This window comes from Apostichopus japonicus, chromosome 11 (assembly GCF_037975245.1).
Source record: "Apostichopus japonicus isolate 1M-3 chromosome 11, ASM3797524v1, whole genome shotgun sequence".
In the NCBI taxonomy this organism is placed as follows: domain Eukaryota; kingdom Metazoa; phylum Echinodermata; class Holothuroidea; order Aspidochirotida; family Stichopodidae; genus Apostichopus; species Apostichopus japonicus.
The window spans coordinates 12,043,757-12,066,971 of NC_092571.1; the positions used below are offsets into that span (position 1 = coordinate 12,043,757).

General features: G+C 39.2%; 2 protein-coding genes across 4 annotated transcripts in view; both read right to left on the reverse strand.

Annotated features, from left to right (window-relative positions):
* The window catches only part of LOC139975596 (polyamine-transporting ATPase 13A3-like), a 49,393-nt gene extending 36,065 nt beyond the window's left edge, over positions 1 to 13,328 (reverse strand). The window contains exons 1-3 of one of the 3 annotated variants that reach the window (XM_071983627.1): positions 13,143 to 13,328; positions 6,547 to 6,662; positions 2,581 to 2,751 (exon numbers count right to left, since the gene is read on the reverse strand). In XM_071983627.1, the coding sequence (XP_071839728.1) occupies positions 2,581 to 2,751; positions 6,547 to 6,618 (243 nt within the window). In that variant the 5' untranslated portion in view covers positions 6,619 to 6,662; positions 13,143 to 13,328. Of the gene's footprint in view, positions 1 to 2,580; positions 2,752 to 6,546; positions 6,663 to 12,727; positions 12,978 to 13,142 lie in introns of those variants that run through there. The other 2 variants (XM_071983626.1, XM_071983628.1) reach the window with 2 other exon arrangements.
* Positions 13,329 to 16,303: 2,975 nt separating this feature from the next.
* Positions 16,304 to 23,193, reverse strand: LOC139975960 (60S ribosome subunit biogenesis protein NIP7 homolog). Its single transcript, XM_071984269.1, has 5 exons — positions 23,034 to 23,193; positions 21,544 to 21,630; positions 20,040 to 20,178; positions 18,935 to 19,075; positions 16,304 to 18,301 (listed from the first exon to the last, which is right to left on the reverse strand). The coding sequence occupies exons 1-5, from the start codon at positions 23,087 to 23,089 to the stop codon at positions 18,185 to 18,187; spliced, it is 540 nt and encodes a 179-aa protein (XP_071840370.1). The 5' UTR covers positions 23,090 to 23,193; the 3' UTR covers positions 16,304 to 18,184.
* Positions 23,194 to 23,215: the final 22 nt, after the last annotated feature.

Sequence of the window (23,215 nt, forward strand, 5' to 3'; positions counted from 1 at the left end):
CCACGAATACTGATCATGTGTGTTATTCTTTTCAGCAATTATTACACGAAAGGTTCGCAATATTATTGGGCCTAATTAGTAATTAACATACATTGATCGAGTGTCTTGTTGCATGAATTGCTACCTGCTGGGGGAAAAACCTTAATTATTGTACTCATTATGTCCTATTTTCATTAAAAGTCGAGTGACCGTGCGTCGAAAAAAACCGCGATCGGGAAACGGCGTTTAAACGTTAAACCGACCGGCAGGCGATACGGTGAAACGGTTAGCGAAATATCTGTTGGGTCACACCCTTACTTAAACACACACAAAAACGACCTTATTGAATGAAAATATACTAAAAACCATATCGCAAAAACACAAAATCGCATATAACTCGAAAACGGAAGGAGATATCGACTTTTGTCGGCTGTATAGGGATTTCCTAAACCGAATTTTGATGCGCTCTATCCACCTGTGTCATTTATGAGCTTCTCTGACGTAAGCTGCAGTACGTAATTTCTCTATACCAGTTCCGCGAAATTTATTTACTGTACGCAATAAGCATCGTTCGCTATGTTTTCTTTCACAACGAATATTCAAAGTTGTGCTCCACACGCTTCACAGATATTGTTTTATGTCGTTCATTTTCAATTCTACTTTAAAATTACCATTTTCGAACGATGCATTGCATGCTTTATTAAACATTCCTGATTAGTAAAACTAAGGAAGGATATTCAAATATGTATTATTTTCATTTGATATGATTTTATGAGCTGTTCCACTTGAAAAACGATGATAAAACCGAAAAACAAAAACATTTACTTCTCATGTGACGCATACCGGGAGACTCATAAAAACTCCCCCTTCTCATTAAATTAAATGTACATGCCGTCAGGCCAGTTGAAAGCCGTCAGGCCAGTTGAAAGCCCTCCCTACTAATGTTTGATCAGCTCTTCCCAATATACAATACTCAAATAAGCAATGAAAATGTATTCATTTTCCACAGATTTCTACCCAACGTGGGCCCCAAGTCACTGCTTTATTTTCTTAGTAGTCATGGATACAATTGTTTGCAACTCTCTTGCTGGCCAGGTGTTTCAAGTTTTATTAATAGCACGACTTCTGATTGGTTCATTCAAGATAAACTTTCTATCCCTGCTGGATTGTTCTACTTATAATATGAATGAATATTTGGTTTTCAGGTAACATCCATTCCATTACGAACAGTAGGGGTAAAATAATGTTTGCTTCTAGAGGCAGCCAGCCAAAGGTTCAGATAAATACTATGCTAATTAACAGATGGTAGGCGTGAATTTGACAAAGCCAGGTTTATGATTGGACTAAGCCTCTCAAAAAAAGTTTGGTGGTGGGGATATCCAGGGTAGGGAATACACATGTTAGCAGCAAACTGCAGGTGGCCCAGACCCAGGCTGCGACCTAAATACCAGGGCAGTCCATCTGCATTCGCGGGCAACTTACAGTAACGGGTTAGGGGGAAAATAACAGGATGTTTTTTATTTTTGCGTGCATTGAAGCTGGGGGAGATTTTTTGTACGGAATGCGCTCTCAGAAAAGTTTGTTTAGTGAGTGATGTTCTGTAGTAAACGGTACTGTAGTACGTCAAGTAACACAGGAATTTATTGGAAATAAAGATCTCTTTGATATCCAGCTACGACTGTTTCATTGTGGATATTTTTTTTATTTCTAGTTTTTCTGACGCTGCGTTCCTTGGTGAGCTAACCTAAACTTATCTTAGTTTAATACTAGCCTATACCTTAAGAGTCGTAGAATGTGCTTATTACGATCGATCAAGACTAGTTTTTACTATCCTAGCCAAATCATTTTTCAAACACCTAGTAAAGAACTTACTCTATCTACAATCAAACTTTTGTAACATTTGTAATATTCCTCTACAACTTCTGGTAGAGTCTGAAAACGGCTGTAGTTAAACTAAGGATTCAACGCAAGTCACAACCTTGATATGTCTAGAATAGCCTTTGCGGTTTTTGATCGCGATAACTTTCGTGGAATTTTCGTTGAAACTTCATTGACAACCCGTGCCCGCAGTAGTCTAAATCTTGTCAACGAAATTATTCGTTTTTAACCGATTTTCAACTTTTTTTATCGATTTTCAACGTTTTTTATCGATCGTTGATTTTTTTTCAACGGGAGTTAAGCGAAATCAGTACTGTAAGGAGGATCCAAAAGAGAAACAGATGTGCCACAGCACTTCAGTGAAAGCATGTGCGCTAGGTTATTACAGCTTCATTAGGAGTATGGTACACTGACACTTGCTGTAAACCCACACCAACTCCTCGGTTTCCAGGTTTCAGATCACCTCTTGCTTACCTATCTCCACAAAAGTTGACTACCGAGTGACCTACGAACAGGGAAACCTCAAAGATTAGAAAATGGCAGGAACAGCAGACAGGACATGTCCCTTGGAACCCTCGTGGTTAAATAACCGGGATTTCTTGCGTATCCTTAATTATGACCGGTCAAAACCACTTCCCGCAACACTGATAAATGTGAGAAAGATCATTTTCTTTGTCCAGTAATGTCATCGTTACACGCTCAGACCAAAGTTGCCAAAATTACCTTGACCAGAACGCTTGTGGCTGTGTCGATGCCTCCGATGAGGTCATGGGTCATCAGAAGCTTCCAGTCCTTCCTCCAGAAAAATATTAGGTAGAGAAGGCCTGCCGAGAGAAATCCGAGGGTATACCAGAAGATCTGCTTGATGAGGTTTGCCCGGTAAAAGTAGCACTCCTAGATAAAAATGAAGAAGGATAGCGTGTAATTCATATAAGGCAAAACAGGGTTTGATACCAGCATGGATGTGCCCACGCTGGGCGGCAGTGGGTGGCCCCGCCCAGCACTAAAAATGACCGCCCAGCACTGACTTAAAAATCATGAATTCCGCCCAGCACTATTTTCATCTAAAATCCCGACATTCCTAACAATATATTCAACATAAATTGGGCCTAGCCTATGCCAAAATCATACAGACTAATAATGCATCAGTAATGCATGAGAGAAACATAACTTACGGCTCTCAATCGGTCCCTTCTCTCTGAAACAAACTAATAACTTTTACTAGGTACGTAATATATTTCACTAAAAAAAAATTAAGAAAGGAAATTCTTAGCAAAACTAGTACTTGTGTACAGTATGTGCTTAAAAAGCTACACAAGTGCCAGCATTTTGGCATCTGAGCACCTTCAAAAATCAAAAAATTTCTCAAAGGGGAGGGGACACCCCCTCCCCCTTTTACCCCTCCCCCAGGACGGCGATCAGTATACCCGGCACTCAGGATATCCTGGGCACATCCCTGTACCAGTCATAGAGGAAATAAAGGTTCAGTCACTTAATTTATGTCATTTTCAATGTAAACTCCTGCTTTTTTTAAGTGATGTAACATACTTGGGTTTCCATGACGACAATTTTACCTTCAAAGTAGAAGCAAGCCAAGACTGGCAGTCTTTACAAGTTCTGTTTTGTGACAGAAATGCTTTCAACTGATGTTCAACTAAAAACCTAAATATCTAGGAGAGTTTCCTGAAATTTCTTATTCTGTCTGTCCATATATATACTTTTGTCGTCCTTTTTTTAAAACATGGAAGAGAAAAGACTTGGGCCGGACTGCAGACTTCATTTCCGAGCTCGGTTTCTTGGTATTTTTTGGTTGATAGTGCTTTAACATTGCCCAAAGCTACACTGATCTCACATGACCTTTCATAGACCGAGTTGGATCCTTCATGAATCTGAACACACAGAGGACAGCGTGCACATGGAGCCAAAGTAAGGTTTGGTAATGTCAGTCACAGATGACATTTCAGTCCTGCTTAATTTTTACCTGGTATGAGATCTGTCTCACTTTTCACTTCTTACAGTAGTTCTGTTATGACATTTGACCTCCTAACACAGACTAAATGCAAAAAATCCCATATATTCTACTACATGGGTGTATTATTCAGTATGGTACAGTTAGGCCCTTCTTTATCATACAATCTCATACTTGGACTGTATCATACTGTACAACTGTACATACTGTACAACAATCTATTTAAATATATCTCATTCTCTGTGGGCTTTGGGGGGGGGGGGAGTTGCATTTTACCTGAATTCATACAGTTCCAATGACCTAATCTGATCTTCAGATATATATCGAAACTCAGCAGCTTTACACTGTTCTACAGGCAGTTTCAGCTAGGAAATCTCTGGGTAAACATTCATAGGGTTTAAGGTTCACTCAAATATCAACCACAATCCTATAATGCAATTGTTTATAAAACTTATCTGACAAGTTCCTTATCACAATCAACAGATCTATCTAACCTTTAGGAGTAACCTCTTTCATTGGAACCTATTTGATCTACCTTTTAAGAATGTTCAGAGCATCCAGTCTTCATCAATCATACATATGACACAAAAGTTATTCTCAAAGCTATTAAAGTTTTGTTAGCATCATAATAAAGGCAGTGAATGGCTTTAATATTACTTTACATCACAGTTTACATAACACTATAATGAACACTAACAAATGCACCTAACTGAACAACAAAATTATTGCCATCATGTGCATACAGATGTATAGTGTATACATGCTTTCAGAAATTCTGCAGTATCAATAAATTAAATAACTGTAGGGTAGAATTGTATGTACATTCAAATACAAAAGTATGCATTGAAGGGTTTGACATGCACTCAACAGACATCTCTATGGTAACAGAATAATAACTTGAAACTAACTTTGCATACTGGAATTTTTTCTTCTTTCTTGTTTACCTTTTGGGGGAGTGGGTCTACTCGTTAAGCACATTAAGTTTTTTTTCTCTTTGTACATTAAAATTATATTTATTGTAAAAAAGCATACATATTCAACTAACATTGTACATTGTCTTATTGTACTATTGTTTCTCATGCTTATTTATATTTAATTATTGACTATGATTTAACCTTTTGTGTATTCTTTGTTAAAAACTATTTTACTATAATTTACATATTTCTGAATTTGTTTTGGACTATATGCATTTAGGGCTTTAATTATTATCGTATAGTCCGGGTGTTTTTTTATATTGTTGCTTCTAGGCTTTTACATTTTATGCCTTATTGGTTCTATATAATATTTGGGTTTTTGTTATCATTTGTTATTAGGTCTACATTTGTAAAGCGCTTTGAGCAGCTTTGCTGATTATGCGCTATATAAATTTTACTTATTATTATTACATTAAGAAAAACAAAATGAATGAAACGAAATGAAATTGAATCACGAATTAACAAATTACAACATGATCAGGGATATTCTAGCATCAACTGGCTTTTATTACAAACTGGCTTCCACCAGTCACGATGGGTTTAACGATAAAATGTTCGCCAAAAGAAAGCGCAATTGATCTAACTCCCAGCAGTCTCAAATGAGATATAACATATTGAGATTTCTTTATTTGGACTATTACATTAAACACAATAAATTACAGTATGATGCCACAGACACAGAGTAAATTAACATTGGACAAACATTGTGAGTACTGTTGGTGGTAATAATGAGGAGATAGGTAAGTGAGAAAACAAAGTATTTAGGGAGGGAGGGAGGGAGGGAGGGAGGGAGGGAGGGAGGGAGGGAGGGAGGGAGGGAGGGAGGGAGGGAGGGAGGGAGGGAGGGAGGGAGGGAGGGAGGGAGGGAGGGAGGGAGGGAGGGAGGGAGGGAGGGAGGGAGGGAGGGAGGGAGGGAGGGAGGGAGGGAGGGAGGGAGGGAGGGAGGGAGGGAGGGAGGGAGGGAGGGAGGGAGGGAGGGAGGGAGGGAGGGAGGGAGGGAGGGAGGGAGGGAGGGAGGGAGGGAGGGAGGGAGGGAGGGAGGGAGGGAGGGAGGGAGGGAGGGAGGGAGGGAGGGAGGGAGGGAGGGAGGGAGGGAGGGAGGGAGGGAGGGAGGGAGGGAGGGAGGGAGGGAGGGAGGGAGGGAGGGAGGGAGGGAGGGAGGGAGGGAGGGAGGGAGGGAGGGAGGGAGGGAGGGAGGGAGGGAGGGAGGGAGGGAGGGAGGGAGGGAGGGAGGGAGGGAGGGAGGGAGGGAGGGAAAGGGGACACATTCTTTAATGCCCTGATTGATTTACTGTAGGTCAAGGGAAGGGTGAGAGGCAGATCCAGAATTTGATTAAGATGTTGGTGTGGCCCCTGGGGGTTACGATGAATGAAGAGGACTCCCATGTATATGAGGTATGACATGTAATAATAATAATGATAATAATAATTTATTTTATAAAGCGTAAAATCCACAATGTGCCCTAAAACGCTAAGTGGTGAGGAATATTTATACTACTAACTACTGCAGATTTAAAATTATAATACAGTTCAAAACAAAGAAGTGGCTCTAATTCTTCCCTCTCTATAAAATGTAGAGCATCCCCACCCTCCTTCTTTCCCCTGCCCTTACTGATGTTGGAGGTGTAGGCCATGGCCACCCCTCCCCTGCCCCCTTTGTGCAAACATTCCACTGATTCTGCATTGTTAGTCTCATGACTGCATGTGATAAAATTCAAGTCTAGAATAGAGGTCGTCTGCACTTACCCACGGTGATTCATTCTCATCCCTTAACACCCGTCTTGGACTTTTTGCACCCGTCATAGTGTCGCCTGTCATCTAAACTGCATACTCGGTTATAAGTCTGTACAGCCTCTGGAATTCTGAAATTAATAAAATAGTACTTAAATAATAGCACCTTACAAAATCATGGAATGATCAGAAAGAGACATCACTTGATGAAATTTACTCAGTACTGGGCGAGTGTCTAGACAAATAACCAGCATAAAAATACTGCACTTTTAAACTGATTTCATTAATCAGCAATCAATAATGTGTAGAGATAATCTGGGAATGTCGGTAATCATGTAAAACGAGTGTCGAGACAAAATGCCAGGATAAAATACTGTACTTAAAATTGATTATTGGACCGTTAAATGATGTCTAGATATGTTGTGAATGTCGGCAATCAAGTAAAACGAGTGACAGTAATATTACTAGAGACAAATGTTTTCGTCCCGATCGAACAATTGCGTTTTTTATATGACCTTTAACTAGTGTAGTTGTGAAGATGCGATATTATCACTGCCTGTACTTTGTAAATGCTCTACACAATATATATGGCGGATGCCATCCAGTGCCCTAGGTTCGCTGTTTTACAGGGGCGGCCGTCCGACCTTTATTTCGCCTGCCTTGCCACTCTTTCCTTCTCGCCAACTCCGTATATAGTACGTTGATGCTTTGACCTGCAGCGATTTCACCAGCTACCCCAACTCTTCAAATATCCTCGCACATGTAGTGTGCATATCTCACTAAATTCCACGCAATTTGTATTAGGCCTGTTCAAATTTCGGAGTTTCAAACTGCATCATATCACCGTACCTACAACACATATAGCCCTAGTCAAACCTTGAGAGTATCTTGGATGATTTATTTCTGGCATAACATGTTAGCGGTCTTTATGGTCTAACAATTCTTAACAATGCTGAGCGAGGTTTGTGTACATATTCCATTAACAACACAATCCCTTTCGCAAATTGAAACTCCGAACTGGATTGGTGTTATGAATGAACTTGATTGGCGGGTTAAGTAAACTATATATAGTTCAGTGAGTGTATTGCCTACGTACTTCAATATTGTACCCTTCTTGTTACTCACGAGGTGCAGACTACATCCAACCATAGAGCAACTGATCCAAAATTTACCCTGGATGCTTTGCAGTATTTGGAAACAACCAACTCCACGAAAATTATAGTATTTAAATAACATTTTTACGCATTGTCGAAACTTCAATGACTACTTTTGACGATGTATGAATACAGTAGTTTATACACACGAATCAGTGTTGCACCAGAATCATAACTTGAAGCACCTGGTCAAAGGGATCGCGAAAATTTACGTAAATTTGCAACGAAGAAAAAATTAAACTGTGGTATAAATGCACATTTTACATTATCAATTCTCAATACGGAGAGAACCAAACATATTGTGAGATGAAAAGTCCTTTTCAGTATCAGAGATGTTGTGGTAGCTTCCCGCAAAATTCATAGATTGTCTCAACTCATAACTTTCTGTGATAAACCAGTTATTCAAATATTACGTTAACAACGTCCTCTGAGTTTTATCAACTATCTTGTAAATATCATTAACAACGTGATTTTGTTAGACAAATCAAGTTGGTAACGATATTTACATGGCTGTTACTACAAATCAGGAGGTTAATGATTTGTTTCCCCTTTTTCGTGTTACATAGTTTAACCATCATGCTTTGCGTTCATTGAGCACTGAAGATGCAAGCATGTTTGGACACAATGGGTAAGGGACTATTAGCCAGACAAATCGCGGGAAATTTGAGAAAGCATCATTGGCTGTATTTAGCATGAAAATCTCTGTAATAGATATGTTGAACATTAGCTCTGCACGGAAGCAACTTGCGGTTGATTGTTATATTTTTTTGAAAAGAAAGAATGATGTTCGTTCACAATGTGTTAAAACATCGGAACTTTAGATAGCAACGAAAGTATAGACATCAAGGTGAGTTTAGACATCAACGTGAGTTAAGATATCAACGAACAACTGCAACATGGTAAAATAGCGGCAACAACTGTAGTTTAGACAGCAACAAACTTAGTTTAAACAACGAAATAAGGTTGCCCTTTTCGCGTTCCATACAGGAGAGCCATTAGGAACGTGAAAAGAGCACAAAAGGAACTGATTGAGTTTGATACTGTTAACCCGAGAGAAGCATGGGCGAACATCGGGAGATTACCAACTACAAAGGGGTGAAGAGGTCAGCAGATAGTGATGACGCAGAGCTGCCAGAAAAGCTGAACGAATTTTATACGCGGTTTGACAAAGATAATAACAGCCAACCATCTCCATCCAACAACACAGATGTCACCACGCCATTTGTCATAGATGTGACCTCGGTGAGGAACAATTTCAAACGACTCAACGAACGGAAAGCTCCGGGACTCGATGGCATCACCCCAAAACTGCTCAAAATATGCGCCGAACAACTTGCTGGCGTCTACACTGACATATTCAATTGGTCGCTGAGCACGTCAGTAGTACCCCGGTTATTCAAAGATGCCATCATAGTACCCATCCCAAAGAAGGGCAAAGTATCTGGCTTGAACGACTATCGACCGGTTGCGCTTACATCTGTACCGATGAAAACATTTGATCGTTTTATCCTGTCTTTTATCAAATCACTTTTACCCGAAGGTTTTGATCGCTCGCAATTCGCCTGTCGCACGAACAGATCGGTTGAAGACGCTATTTCTATATGGTTACATGGGACCCTGGCTCACCTGGAAAGGAAGTGTTCCTACGCCCGCGTACTTTTTATCGATTATAGCTCAGCTTTTAACACTATTATTCCTTGACAGTTACAATTTAAATTATTGGAACATTTGAAATTCCCTCCTTCAATTTGTAATTGGATCCTGGATTTCCTTCTGGAACGCAAACAGACTGTGAGGGTCGGTAACAATTATTCAGCGGCTGTTGTTCTCAACACGGGCACCCCAAAGGGGTGTGTACTATCGCCACTGCTGTACTCCCTGTTCACACATGATTGTGCAGCCGTCCACCCAAACTCGCGGATCATCAAATTTGCAGACGACACCACAGTGACTGGCCTGATCACAGATGACGATGAAAGCCACTACCGTGATGAGGTAAACCTTCTGGTGAACTGGTGCCACGATAACAACTTAACTCTTAATGTGGACAAAACTAAGGAACTGATTGTGGACTTCAGGCAGAACAAAAACACAAAGGACCCTCTGATCATAAATGGTTCTGCTGTAGAGCAGGTGCACACATTCAAATTATTAGGCACATTCATTATGGACAATTTGTCTTGGAATGAAAATTCAGATGAAATATTGAAGAAGGGACGTCAGAGACTATTCTCTTTACAGACTCTTAAATCTTATGGTGTTAGTGATCTTATTTTAGTGAATTTCTATCATGCAATTATAGAGAGTAATTTAACAACAAACATTTTAGTCTGGTTTAGTCGTGTGAGTCAGAGGGATCTAGGGAAACTACAGTCAGTTATCAGGAGTGCTGAGCGTATAATTGGCACTAGTCTACCATCCCTCCATTCACTGTATCAGGAGCGAGCACCGAGGCGTGTAGATTGTAGTATGAAAGATCATTCCCACCCAGCATTTGTGCATTTCAATTTCCTCCCCTCAGGAAATAGATTACTAGCTTTTAGAGGTTTGAAGCGTTTTACCAACAGTTTTTATCCATCTGCAGTGAAGATTTTCAATGCGCATCATAGTCGCTAACTTATTTTTCACTCCCTGTATCTTATGTCTTATATGTTCTGAATTCTGTTTTATATGAATTAGCGCTCTGTTTATCGTACTAGTGTACATGTTATGGTTCATGCCGTACATATTTCTCATCATTCGTACTTTTTTACATCGTCACTTTTATCGCAATGTTTTTATACCATTGTCGATAGCCTACCGGTATTTATTACTCATGCAATATCACTTCTATATGCGTTTCATCGTTATGCGTTTTCAATTTCATGTCTGTTTTAGAGCTCTTGTGTTTGAACAATTTCCATTGTAATGCATGTGGCTGAATAAATCATCTATCTATAGACATAACAACAAAAGATGAAAAGTGTGTTGTCAAACTGTGTGACCATTTTGACACATCTAGCAGTTTTTTGGCGTTGCTATGGGTAACCAGTATATAATACCTTTCAATCGTAATGGAATGCACTGACTGAATACACTTACGGTGCCATAATTCGAATAATGAATAGACGTCACAGATACATTGGCTTTACTATACACAATGTATCCAACTAGTTTATCCTCTGATGCATATCATGAGTCACAAACTACTATTCTATTTCTACCATAAAAATGAAAAAAAAAGTCCACATAATTATCTGAGATTTTAATAAAATTATCAGATGCGTGAGAAAATCATTGTTGATACCTATTGTAACAACATTGATAATATTATACAATAGTATACCCTGTATAGGCAATGCGATAAAAGCAATAAATATGAAAAAGTGGAATTATGCCTGTTTGGCTTTCCATACGTATGTGTGGCACCCTCTATTTTTTTTCCTTTCATTTCTTTGTATTCTGTTCTACTGTATTTGTGTGTAAAAGTAAGTGGGCCTGACGTTTCGATCCTAGCAGGTTCTTCTGAAGAGGCTAAATGACAATTTAGCTATTTTCTACATATCAGGACCCATGATGCTGGGCTGCAGTCACCCAGTTTGGGACCATATCTATTTTCTAACATTGAGAAAGCGATGTTGGTATCATAGGATTGGACACAAAACTCATAATGTTAATCCTCGTCACATTTTTGTCAAGTTAACGGTCTATAGGAACCCACGTGGCGAGTTAATTACCTAACTAACATATTTGATATCAACTATTTTGGGGAATGATTGATAACTCTCTGCTCTATTCCGGATATTACAAGTTCCTGCAGAACGCGTGTGACCTTCAAAAGTTCTGTGATTGTTACATGTTCGCCCAACTGTGGATGAATAGATGTTGATCAAGTTCTGCTGAGTTAATTGTCAACCACTCACAAAAAGTTTAATCAAATATGATATGATATACATGCATGGATGATATACTGTATCGACATAGGTGGTATCTGTCGAATTAAATTGAGATGTATTGATTTATAAATACTGTGGTTTATCAAAGATAGAACAAACTGGTGACAAACTTGGTGACGGACAGACAGTAAAATTAGACAAATGAGCAATGAATAGAGTAAAAACTACACAAATCAACAAAGGAAAGGTAAGATCAAAGGAAAGAGTCATGGAAGGATTAAGGGCTGTGGAGATAAACCTCTGAGGGATGTAACAATTAATGGGATTAAGGACTGAGGTGATAAACTCTGTTGTGTCCCTGAGATGCAAATGTTGAAAGTCCCAATAAGAGTACTGAGACATCAGTTTCATCAAATTTTATTTTAAAAAATGGCCTTCATGGAGGTATGCGGAAGAATTGAATGGGAAGAGCAAGTTATGAAAAACTTGGAGAATTCATTGAACAATGAGTAAAGCTATCACTTAAAAATCTTCCAGTGCATCATCATTATCCCACTATGCTATAATTTCCATCAATATCATTAATTTTTATTGTTCAATATGCCTTTGCAATCCTGGTAGTTACTAAGGAGATGAATTTGAAGAAAGACTAGACTAGTTGGACTAGATTGACAGCCTACAGGCTTTGTCGCTTAGTTGTGCAGGCCTGGCTTTGTTACTGTTGGACCCTAGCCGTTATTTCTGACAGCCAAACCTAACCTAAGTTACTATTTACTAATACTAGCTTTGGCCTGTGTCATGTTGTTCCTTAAAGTAAAACAACTGTCAATGTACAGTTGTTAGGCCTTTGAGTTTGAGCTGACCGGCGGAAGTTTCTTTTGCTGAATCAGCAGTTACGCACGTGAAGTTAATGGTTCAGTTCAGCCTCCCTGACTGTTAACCCTAGCCAAACTAAGAGTAAGACCTATACTAAGGAATGCCGATATACACAACTAAGGTCTGCGTGAGACACCCTAGGGGCCTAGGCCTGTCGGCTGCAGGACTGACTAGGCTAGAAAAAATATAGGCCTCACGTTAGGACTAAGCCAGAATGTCGAGACGAACATGTTCCTTTCATAACAATGTCTCTCTTTAACAGTATTTAAGTCATTAACTCAATTGATTTACCATGTGAAAGGTACCCAATCACTCATCCATTTCCTTCCATCTGCGCAAATGGATCTGAAGGTGTTCTGTGTGAGTGAAGCTATAACCAGGTGAATGAGACACAGATACCAAACAACTGGTTCCCGAGCACGCAACTGTTTACAATTTTTCACGTTCAAGTGTTTACACCTTCACCCTTGTGCTAGCACTACCAAGACCATTTTCCTGCGGATCATTGGTGCACATTGGTCGAAGCGTACGCTTACGCATGTGAGGTGAAAGGGAAATTTCCCCAAAACAAACTTTTGTAATTCATGCAACAATCATGGGTCTGACGCAAGTATTATATTAAACTTTAATCGCTTTTAGCTCGTCTAAACGCAACCTAGCCAACAGACTTTTGGCGGTTACAAATTTAAACGAAATTATTACTCACCAGTTCGTTTTGCACAGCAAAAAATAAACTCCGGTCCACTGGGCGATTGGTCCGTTGCGAAATAACTTAATAGGAAACACAGGATCCAACCATAATGAAAAGTATGTTCAGATCCTTCACAAAATACGAGAAGTTTATGTAACGAAATAAAGAACGCGGTTCCAATAAAGCAAATCTATAGCGGTCGCATAGGAACGTTTCCCAACTTGATGAGAATTATCCGATCGAAAGTAATAATGATTATTATTATAATTATCGCCTTCAGGCGATTAATGTAGGCGATTAATGTAGTTGGTAGCTCGTCGTGTTGAGCGGTCGAAGTCGAAAGTGGTGTAAGTTCGAACTAGCAATACCACAAGGGTTATTGAGGGCGTTATCAGTGACGGACACAGTAGCGGTGTCCAATTACGCCGCTACATACCCACGTGGGGCCCAAGTGGGTTATCCATTTGCATGGTGGGTTATTCATGGATCTGGGCTAACTTTGGGATACAGCTGCACCCATATGGGCAGTCAATGGGTTTTATGTAGGCAAGAGTGAATGGGCTATAATACTGATAGGATAAAAAGAGGGCCGACATGCAGGGTTCTGGAAGTGTTTTATATTGAGCCTATGTTTTAATAATGGCGGGTTCTGTATGGGGCCAAACTGAGACCCATGAATGGTATCCCTTAGGGAGCCCATGTGAACACCATGGACAAATCCACATGGGCAGTCCAGCTATTTTCCCATATATTCCCATAGTTATCCCATATTGAGCCCACGTGGAACCCAATACTTTGCCCATAAAGGCCCTACCAATGTTTAAAAAAAAATCAATGGTGGGTTCTTTGTGAGGCCAATTTGGGACCCATTAATGTTAGCCCATAGGAGGCCCTTGTTGGCAACACGGACAAATCCACATGGTGCCTACATGTGCAGTCTTCATGGGACCCATGAATCTGTCCAGACTTAGCCCATATAGGGCCCACAACAAATTGTTGGCTGGGAAGCTTCCAAACCCATGATTCGGCAAGCTTTAACAGTGGGTCGCGAATCGCGTAACAGAAACCCTAAAGATAGGGATGGATAAGTTACGTGTATCATAATGCGCTATACTTGCTTGTACAGGACTTTGAGCGTACTTTTCTTACTACCTTCAATTTCAGCGTGTGTCATGCACTTCGGTTAGAATCTAAACCCTATATATTGCTGTTTATTATTCTGTGACAATGTCTGCCCCGCCAAGGGCGTAGGAACCGGGGGGGCTGGGGGGTGCCAGCCCCCCCAGTGAAAAATGTGGAGGGGCGGAAGTATCATTCCGCCCCCCCGCTTCGCAAGTCAGAAAACCCCTTTTTCATTTTCAAATGAGAAAAAAATCTCATTTGGAGCACCAAATTGCATCTAAGGCCAGGTGAAAATGCAAAATTATATACAAAATGGAGTGGGTGGGTTGAAGTGTGCTTTATTGCACCAAATTGCATCTGAGGCCACCTGGAAATGCAAAAAATTTCCAGTCTTCAGCCCCCCCCCCACTCAAAAGTACCTTCCTACGCCACTGTGCCCCCTATTTGGAATAAGCATCAATAAACTTCGAAAGCAAAGATATTTGAAAGAGTCATACGGATACATCTTGGAGGTTACCACTTTTCAATGAAATTTCAGGGCCCGGTCCAAGAGTGACAGCTAGGGTTCTTCACCAAGTAGGTTACTCTCATCCAAACTGCAGTTGACACAATGCACGATAGTTCACAGAATGTGCATGCCTGAAGTGATTACAAAGCACAAAAATTACAGAAATAACCCAAAAAGACTTTTCCCGAGCGGATATCCAAAATACCCGAACAGGTTTTTACAATATTCACTTTTAATTGTAAAAAAAAAACAATAAAAAATTGAGAGAGAATGTGAAGAAGCACATTTTTGTTGACACCTCGTTAATGCCGCTATAAAAGACTGCACAAATTCACCAAAGCATTAATTTCCATAACGTTAAAGATAACCGAATGATAGCCTACATAAAGGCGGCTGACAAAACATTTCTTTCTCTCGATGCCACGGTCCACATTGACCTGTGAGTTGTTAATGAATTCAAGACAGACCCATAGGAATGTAAGCACAACATGTTCAAATATATAACTGGCAGTTGGGACTCTTTAAACTGAACTGAAAAACCTGATGTCGGAAGCAACCCGGCCTTGGGAACCCCTGGACATTGGGGACCCTGGTTCAAAGGACTGCTTGAACCGCAAATTGCTACGCCTGTAGTCTGTAACCGTCAAACTTGTTCTCAAATATTTAGCAATATTAACTTAAGAAAATTGATTTTCATGGCAAAGGCATCATCGATCTGTTTTCTGGAAGTTGGAGAGGTAAACTTAACCGATAGAAGTGCTTCATGAACGCAAATGCCGCCCTCTTCTGGACGTCTCATTTTCATAGTAATGGCTAAATTTGCTTGTTGTAGTCTGAATTCTAGTAAGCTGCCATTAGCCTTTTTGCAATGTATTATTTTTCGATTTTATGTTAAAGCAGACCCTTAAGTAGGATACCTCAGTATTGTGAATTAGGGTGTACCTCAGTATTAAGGCATGGGTACCTCAGTACTGTGAAGGAGGGGTATCTCAGTATTATGAGGTATGATACCTAAGTATTGTGAGGTACAGTACCTCGGTATATTGAGGTATGGGTACCTTAGTATTGTGAGGTATGGATACCTCAATATTGTGAGGTTTGGTACCTTAGTATTGTGAGGTATGGGTACCTCAGTACTGTGAGTTATGGGTACCTCAGTATTGTGAGGTATTGGTATCTCAGTATTGTGAGGTATGGTAACTAAGTTATGTGAGGTACAGTACCTCAGTATTTTGAGGTATGTGTACCTCAGTATTTTGAGGTATGGTACCTCAGTATTACCAGTCAAATCTGGTCAACATGTACAATTGCCCCTCAAAGTCCCCCAAACTGAACCAGTCATCCCCTTATGCTTTTCACAGAAATGCTATAAAATATGCCTTATGTATTTAACAAAACAAGGCAGAAATTCCATCTCTTAAGATGGTATCCCATGGTTCCAAGGGTTTGTTCTTTACTTACCGATCCTCCAGCCAGTGGACATACCCAAGTCTTCACCTAAATTTGAACACAAAAGCCAACAAAAAGGAAAGAGAATCTAAATTGATGACATTTGCAGTATTTGTATTTAGTCCTTAATCAATATTACATAGCAATATTCTCATGTATTATCTTTTCTTTTTGTTTTCCACAACAATTTCAATAAATCATTACCGAATCTAAAGAATAACCTTTTTACGAAGGTACTTTAGACCAGAACCGTGGTATGAAAAACCAAATCAAAGATGTTCATTGTTAAGTATACTGATAGGCTCAAGGCTTCCAAATTCTTTCTATTTTACTCGCTAAATGCCAATGGATTTTTCAAATTGCCAGAAGAGGAAAAAAGAAACTGGCATTATTTTGCCAGTTGACATAAAGAACATAAACACATGAAAAGTTTGGTAAAAAGGCCTCAGTCCAAAAACTTAGCATGAGTTCCATACCTCACATAGACCAGTAATTACTGCTTAATATCAGACAATATTATTGGGCTTCTCTCAAATGCCTGTATAGTCACAGGCATGTCATTCGGGAGAACACCAACGAGAACTTGATTTCATCCAGTTGATTTATTTACGTATACATATAAAATGTATGGCGTTTCAGTTTTGACATTTTCTCATGATTCTAGTTATATGGCCCTTCCAGAGTATGTAAATCATATTGTAAGACCAATTCAAACATAACGTGAGAAAATGACTGGAAGAAAAAAAACGCTTACAATTTTTTAAATTCTTTTATATATGAAGTTTTACCTGCATGCAATAAATTAAACTTCTAACAGTCATTTAAGGCATGTGATTACACACTCGCACGCATCAAAGACGAGGCCTGATTAAATCTGCTTTTTTAAGGGCAAGTACAGTCGAGGAAAGGCAGTTTTATAATTTCTGTTCACCAAAACGCACCAGAAAATATTAGGCAGAAAAAGATAAGAAAAAAAAGGAAAACAACAGAATTAAACTTTTCAGAGTGCAATGTACCTAGTAGTGTGTGAGGATTATCTGACAACCAGGACCCAACACAAAAGGTAGCTTTGAAATGATGTTACAATAGTTTCAAAATCCTGTGAGGGCCTTGCTCAGCCTGTGACTTCATTATAATAGTGAACTATTCTTAATAAAACAAAGAAATATACATCACTGATTCTTATGCAGGAAGGGAGCTGTATGTTTCTGTGGGTGGGGGGATGGTGGTTGGTATGTAAGGTCTACTCTCCTCTACATTTAATGGTCATCTTCCTACAATGCTCATTCCAATCAATAGGGGGTGGGGTGGGTAAGACAATACTGGTGAAGGGTACTAAGGTGGGGGGGGGGTGTAGAGAGTGGGTGTTTTTTCCACATTCCCTGACTGATAATGTCACTCTAAACAAGTCATGTCAAAAGATGGTTTCCCCAACATCTATGACAAATAAAGTAATGACTGATAGACCAAGCTGCTGCATTTTCTGGAAATTTAACTGAAATATGTCAAGAACATTTTTTTTTATTTTCACAGTTTCCCATAAACCTGCTCCTACATAATTTTAACATCCGTAAGGCAGTTCATCTCCACACAAACAATTCTTGTAATTTCCTCAATGTTTACGACCACAGCCCTGAATCACATTGAGTTTTACAACCTGACGACATCGTACAAGTGCGTAGTGATCCGATAATGTTGTTGGAACACAATGTCCGATGCTGAATTTTTAATGCAACAGTTGCGACGGGTAGAAGCATACTGTCATCCTTGAGAGCATATTTCCCTCTGTCCTTCATCGAATCAAGTTATATTCTAACCTGACATATATCCCTTTGTCCTTCATTGGATCAAGTTACATTCTGACCTGACATACTAACAACTGGATCCATGGAATCGAAGCTCGCCAGCTCAGACCCGACGGGGCGCTGTCCGATTAGCCAACTGGAGTCGTTTCTCCGTGCCGATCAATCTTCCCTCATCAGAGGGAGTCTTCGTGTCTCAGGTATTCGCCGATGTCCGCCTGATGGAAGACTACTATCTGTAAAGGATCTGTATGTCTGCATTCCTGAGTGGTCTTAGCCGCAACTCCAAAACCCTGAGGAGGTCAAAGAAAAGATTTAAGATTTTAATTTAAGAATGAATTTCAAGAGCAGCATTTATATCATACTACAAGCCTGCTGTTCTAAATGATGAAGTTCTCTCAGAGGATGAAATTTTGGGAAGAATTGTATTTCTGATGATGTACCATTCTTTCAAATTGTAGAATACTTGAGTAGTGCTGGTCTAACTTTCGTCTGTCTGAGATGTGAGATATTCACCCATCTTGGAATTGACTTTCCAGCAATCACTTGATGATGACATTATCTCCTCATTTCAGGTGGCCTACTTGTTTGTTTGTTTAACACATTACTTTAATGCCTCATCATGCATCCCATTCCAAACATAAACAAACCGATCTCTCCCTCTACATTCTTGTTTTTGGTACCAAAATGTAGTTAATAAATAACTCGCATAATGAAGTGACGTCAGACAGTTGCACCCCCTACACCCAACATCAATTAATCAATTTATCAAATTAATGTTTTTTTTTAAATTAGCCATGTCTTACCAGAGGCACATCACTCATATAATAAAGTGACGTCAGACAGTGACACTGCCTACCCCCAAACATCACTTAAACAATTTATCAAATTAATATGTTTTTTATTGTTAATTATCCATGTCTTACCAGAGGCACATCACTCATGGAATGAATGACCACTCCTTGGTATTTTGCTGTATTCTCTGTGATCCTGGCTAGTCCAGACTTTAAGACATGGTTTCCATATAGGAAGGATTGCTCAGAGCCGGGCTTAACCCACACTTTGAACTGCAGAGGGAAGAAAATCAATTGTAGCAGTAAAGTCTGATGATGGCATTCAAAATAAAAAACTCATACATGATTACTCCTCCTTACAGCATGATATCACCAACAGAAATTAGCCTACATCACATCCTTATCAAGTGGTAATTTTCATCAATTCTTTGCTCATTTTTGAAAAGAATGAGCAAAGTTTGAGAGATTGAAAGTCACAAATGTTGACATACGCATGGTTTCTCTCAATATAAACACATTCAAGTGAACTCAAGACTTTATACTGCAATAGTAGTAACAAATCGTGAGCTACTGTCTGATTGGATGAGCTGAAACTGTTGTTTCATTCAAGGCCAATGATCATAACAAATTAACAATTAACAGTTCATTGGCGCTTCTTCCAGTATTCAGTAGAATTACTCATATCTTATTGCTCAATAATTCACATGGTTTTGTGTTTCACTTAAATCCTATCATAGTTATGGTATTCAAGGAGAATTTTTCAAAGACAAATTTGATTCAATAAATGCAAGGAAATCAGGAAGATGATACTTTCTTAAGAAGAAGATGAAACAGAAAAGGAAAGAAAAAAAGTCCTAGGCATCTTGTGCAATCAACTCTCTTTAATTCTTTGTCAGCCTCCAATGGGGAATAGGCCTCTGGGGACTTATTCATAAACTTATATTTGGGGACTTAATATGAAATACAACCTTAACATGGACAGAAAGGTGTTATGATATTTTACACTGGTTATGTATACAATTATGTCACCAGTTTAAATTTTTTGGGTGAGGGGAATGGGGGGGGGGGGGGAGGGGGGATGGCTTGGCAGTAGCTGTAACCAACACCTGTCATTTTATACCAATTCTCTGTACCCTCATTTGACTGCAGATGCAATACAGAAGTACAACTACGGACATAAAATATAATTAAATATTATACAGATATTATGCAAATATTATGCAAAAGTCACACCTACCTTTGCATATGGAGCTAAAAATTCTAAGCATGTTATGTGAAGTCTAAACTTCTTGGTCTTTGTGATCTTGCCAAAACATGTTCCAAAGGACACCAAACCCTTCTGAGGCATAGTTCCGGCCAGTTTCATAATTTCCTCACTGCAAATAAATAACACAACAGTTCAAGTCACTACATATATTCCTTTATATTATATTGTTAAGATTACATATCGATGATTGCTACTTGAGCTAAAGTTTCCCTGTTTCGTAGATCTATCTACAGTTGCACCAACGTTTCACACCCACCTTTCCAACTAGCAAAAGGCTTTCTGCATGCCTCATAGGCGAGACGTAAAACCTGACAATCAACTGTTGTTTATATGATAGAGGTCTTTGAGTAAAACAACTCCCTCACACATCTAAGACAAATCTTTCACCATCTGGGAGATATTGTGCTTTTAAAGTTTGTTTCTTGTTGTTTTTCTTTTCCATACTTTCAAAGTAGAATGTTAACAGAGGTCAGGAAGTGAGCTTCAATAATTTAGATACAATATTTGCAAAACCCATGTCCATTGCAGAAAATAAACATTGTCAGAAATGAGGGAGAAAACGGTAAAACTTGAAACACATGAGGATCGATGATGTCATATTTAGACTTGATCAAGTCTCCAGCCTTCTGTGTGAAGCAACATTAAATCCATGATATCTTCCAAATGAAAAGAAAAAGACTGATTTTAGCTGATTGGAAAAGACAAATTCAATGTGTTTCCTACTCAAGAATGGTGGCATGTGGCAGCCATGTGCAAAGTTATTTCAGTTGGAAAAAACACTGAGATCCAACTAAACAAGTTATCTAGAAATTCTTCAAATGTATCTTTACATCAGTATTGCTAGTAATATCATCACAGAATTTCTCAAAGTCCATAAACTATACACTTTGGAGTTTGACTGCTGTAGTTGATAACTACAAACAAAACCCAGAATGAAAACATTTCATGGTTCCTTGCTGCTGCTCATCGACATGATTAATAGGGAACACTCCAAGTACGTAATGATGAAGCAAGATCAATAATTTCCTTTTGAAGTTACTAACCATACAAACTTGTAACCTTAATAATGCAAAGCCACACCTCCTCATAAGTACAGATGTTATCAATTGCAAGGCACATCAGCATGTATCTAGTGGTCTACCAATATCACCATACCAAGTTGAAGAATCTCCAACTTGTTCAAATTAAACTTTGCAATTTGAAGATTTTGATGTTTGACCATATGAACTCATTAATATTCATGATATGAGCACCAAAATCAATAGGGTCTATCAACTTGTTATGGACCACGCACCCACCAAGTATGGCATTGATCAATCATTCCCTTGTCGAGTTATCGTGCATACAAACGAAAGTGTCACACACATACACACCGACCTGACTACAAAGGTACCTTTGCTTTCAGCAAGGAAACAATTATAATAATAATACAATAATGATAATAATTATACAAAAACAAAGAATTTGGGCTTACCTTGCATAGTATATTCTGTCTTGATGTAGCCTAAAGCAGTATTTCCCATCTGGTCGGTCAATCAATAGTTGAATATTTTCACCAATGCTGCAGGAGAAAAGAAAGAAGATGTTAAACCTATTGCAATGACTCTATGATGGGCTAATCTTATTACTATAAATTGCATTGAGTACAACTACAAGGTATCCTTGCAATGTTGAGAGATTTATGGCTTTGTTTGATACGATGAACAACCATAAGACAGTACTTAAGCAATGACAAATTAACAGTTCTTTTTGTGTACGGACAGGTTACCAACAACTTGGGTTCTCTATAGCCATATTATCAGAAGAAAAACATGAAATCTAAAAGACTTTTGCATTGGCTTACTTTGGGTCACTAATAGTATGTCTTGACACAGAGATCTCTCACCTTGCCTTCCCAGGTAGTGACAGATTGACAATTGGCTACATAAATTCATGCACTTCTAAAATAATTCTAGCTTCAGTTGGGTTCTTTCTTAAAAGCTAATGAGATACCTATATTAATCTCTTTCTTTGCCGAACCCATGACTGAGTTACACTTACTGGTACAATTATAGAATACAGGGCCATTCATTAACTCTTCCCAGCATCCGGATGCGCGGATGCGCGGTGTGTCTGTACATGTCCGTACACGTATGACGCCCTCTAAAATTCCATCACGTATTTCATTTTGACTCCGTATCCGCGCATCCACCCTGGGAGTACTAGGAAAGGACTTAGATAATTTTCGAAAGTTTCCCCATATACGATACACCATCACGTATTTCATTTTGACTCCGCATCCGCGCATCCGCGCATCCACTCCGGGAGTACTAGGAATGGACTTAAATAATTTTCGAAAAGTTTCGACACATACCATCACGTATTTCCAATACTGAAAGTCACGTATGTACGAAGATATTCCACATCAAGAGTGTGTCGTTCTTAAAAGGCATCCGTACATGTGTGACGCCCTCTAAAATTCCACCACAGAAGTACTAGGAAAGGACTTAAGAAATTTTTGACTCCGCATCCACGCATCCGCGCATCCACTCAAAAAGAAAGAACTGGGACTTTGACATTTTATACTCACATACGTACTGGGGTGAGACTGAGCATCCGGATGCTCAGATAGTATCATCGAGTGGCCCTGTATTCTATAATTACTCCCACTTACTTAGCCTAGGCCTAAGAGTCTGATCGATAGACCTATTCTGTGTTATCCTTACACCATTTGCCTTTTCTTAACTATTGGTGTTAAATAAATCAATCAAGTCTTATCGTTATCCCCATCAGGCCGAAGTAGCACTTTTCAATGCTGAGCATATGTGCGCTAATTTTAATATCGGTAGGATAGCCTAAACCTGTACCAGGATAACATAAGCCTAACCAGTATAGTCGGCAACGTCAACGGATTAGACTTATGTCAATTTCCTTGTCTGAAGTGGTTTAAGGATTTGAAAATTTAGTAATGTACTGTTCACGTACTATTTTGATAGCTTCTCAAACAGAATTGTGGTTTCTTCTTCTGTCAAAGGCCTCATCTTGAAGGAACGATGTAAACTTTCGTTGTACTTAATTCGTGTTGAGTATTTTCACGTGTATCTCACGGTATCACCACAGACTTGCGTAATAGCACACGAGTGGATGCGTTTTGTTCTCTAAAACGA

Bases quoted from the DNA above. Each gene is read 5' to 3' on its own strand.
- LOC139975960 (XM_071984269.1), bottom strand. From the start codon at position 23,089: ATGAGGCCTTTGACAGAAGAAGAAACCACAATTCTGTTTGAGAAGCTA. The intron at 21,631-23,033 runs GTACGTGAACAG...TTTCTCCTGCAG, and splicing joins TTTGAGAAGCTATCAAAATA to CATTGGTGAAAATATTCAAC. The intron at 19,076-20,039 runs GTAGGTGTGACT...TTCCCTCTGCAG, and splicing joins TTTTAGCTCCATATGCAAAG to TTCAAAGTGTGGGTTAAGCC.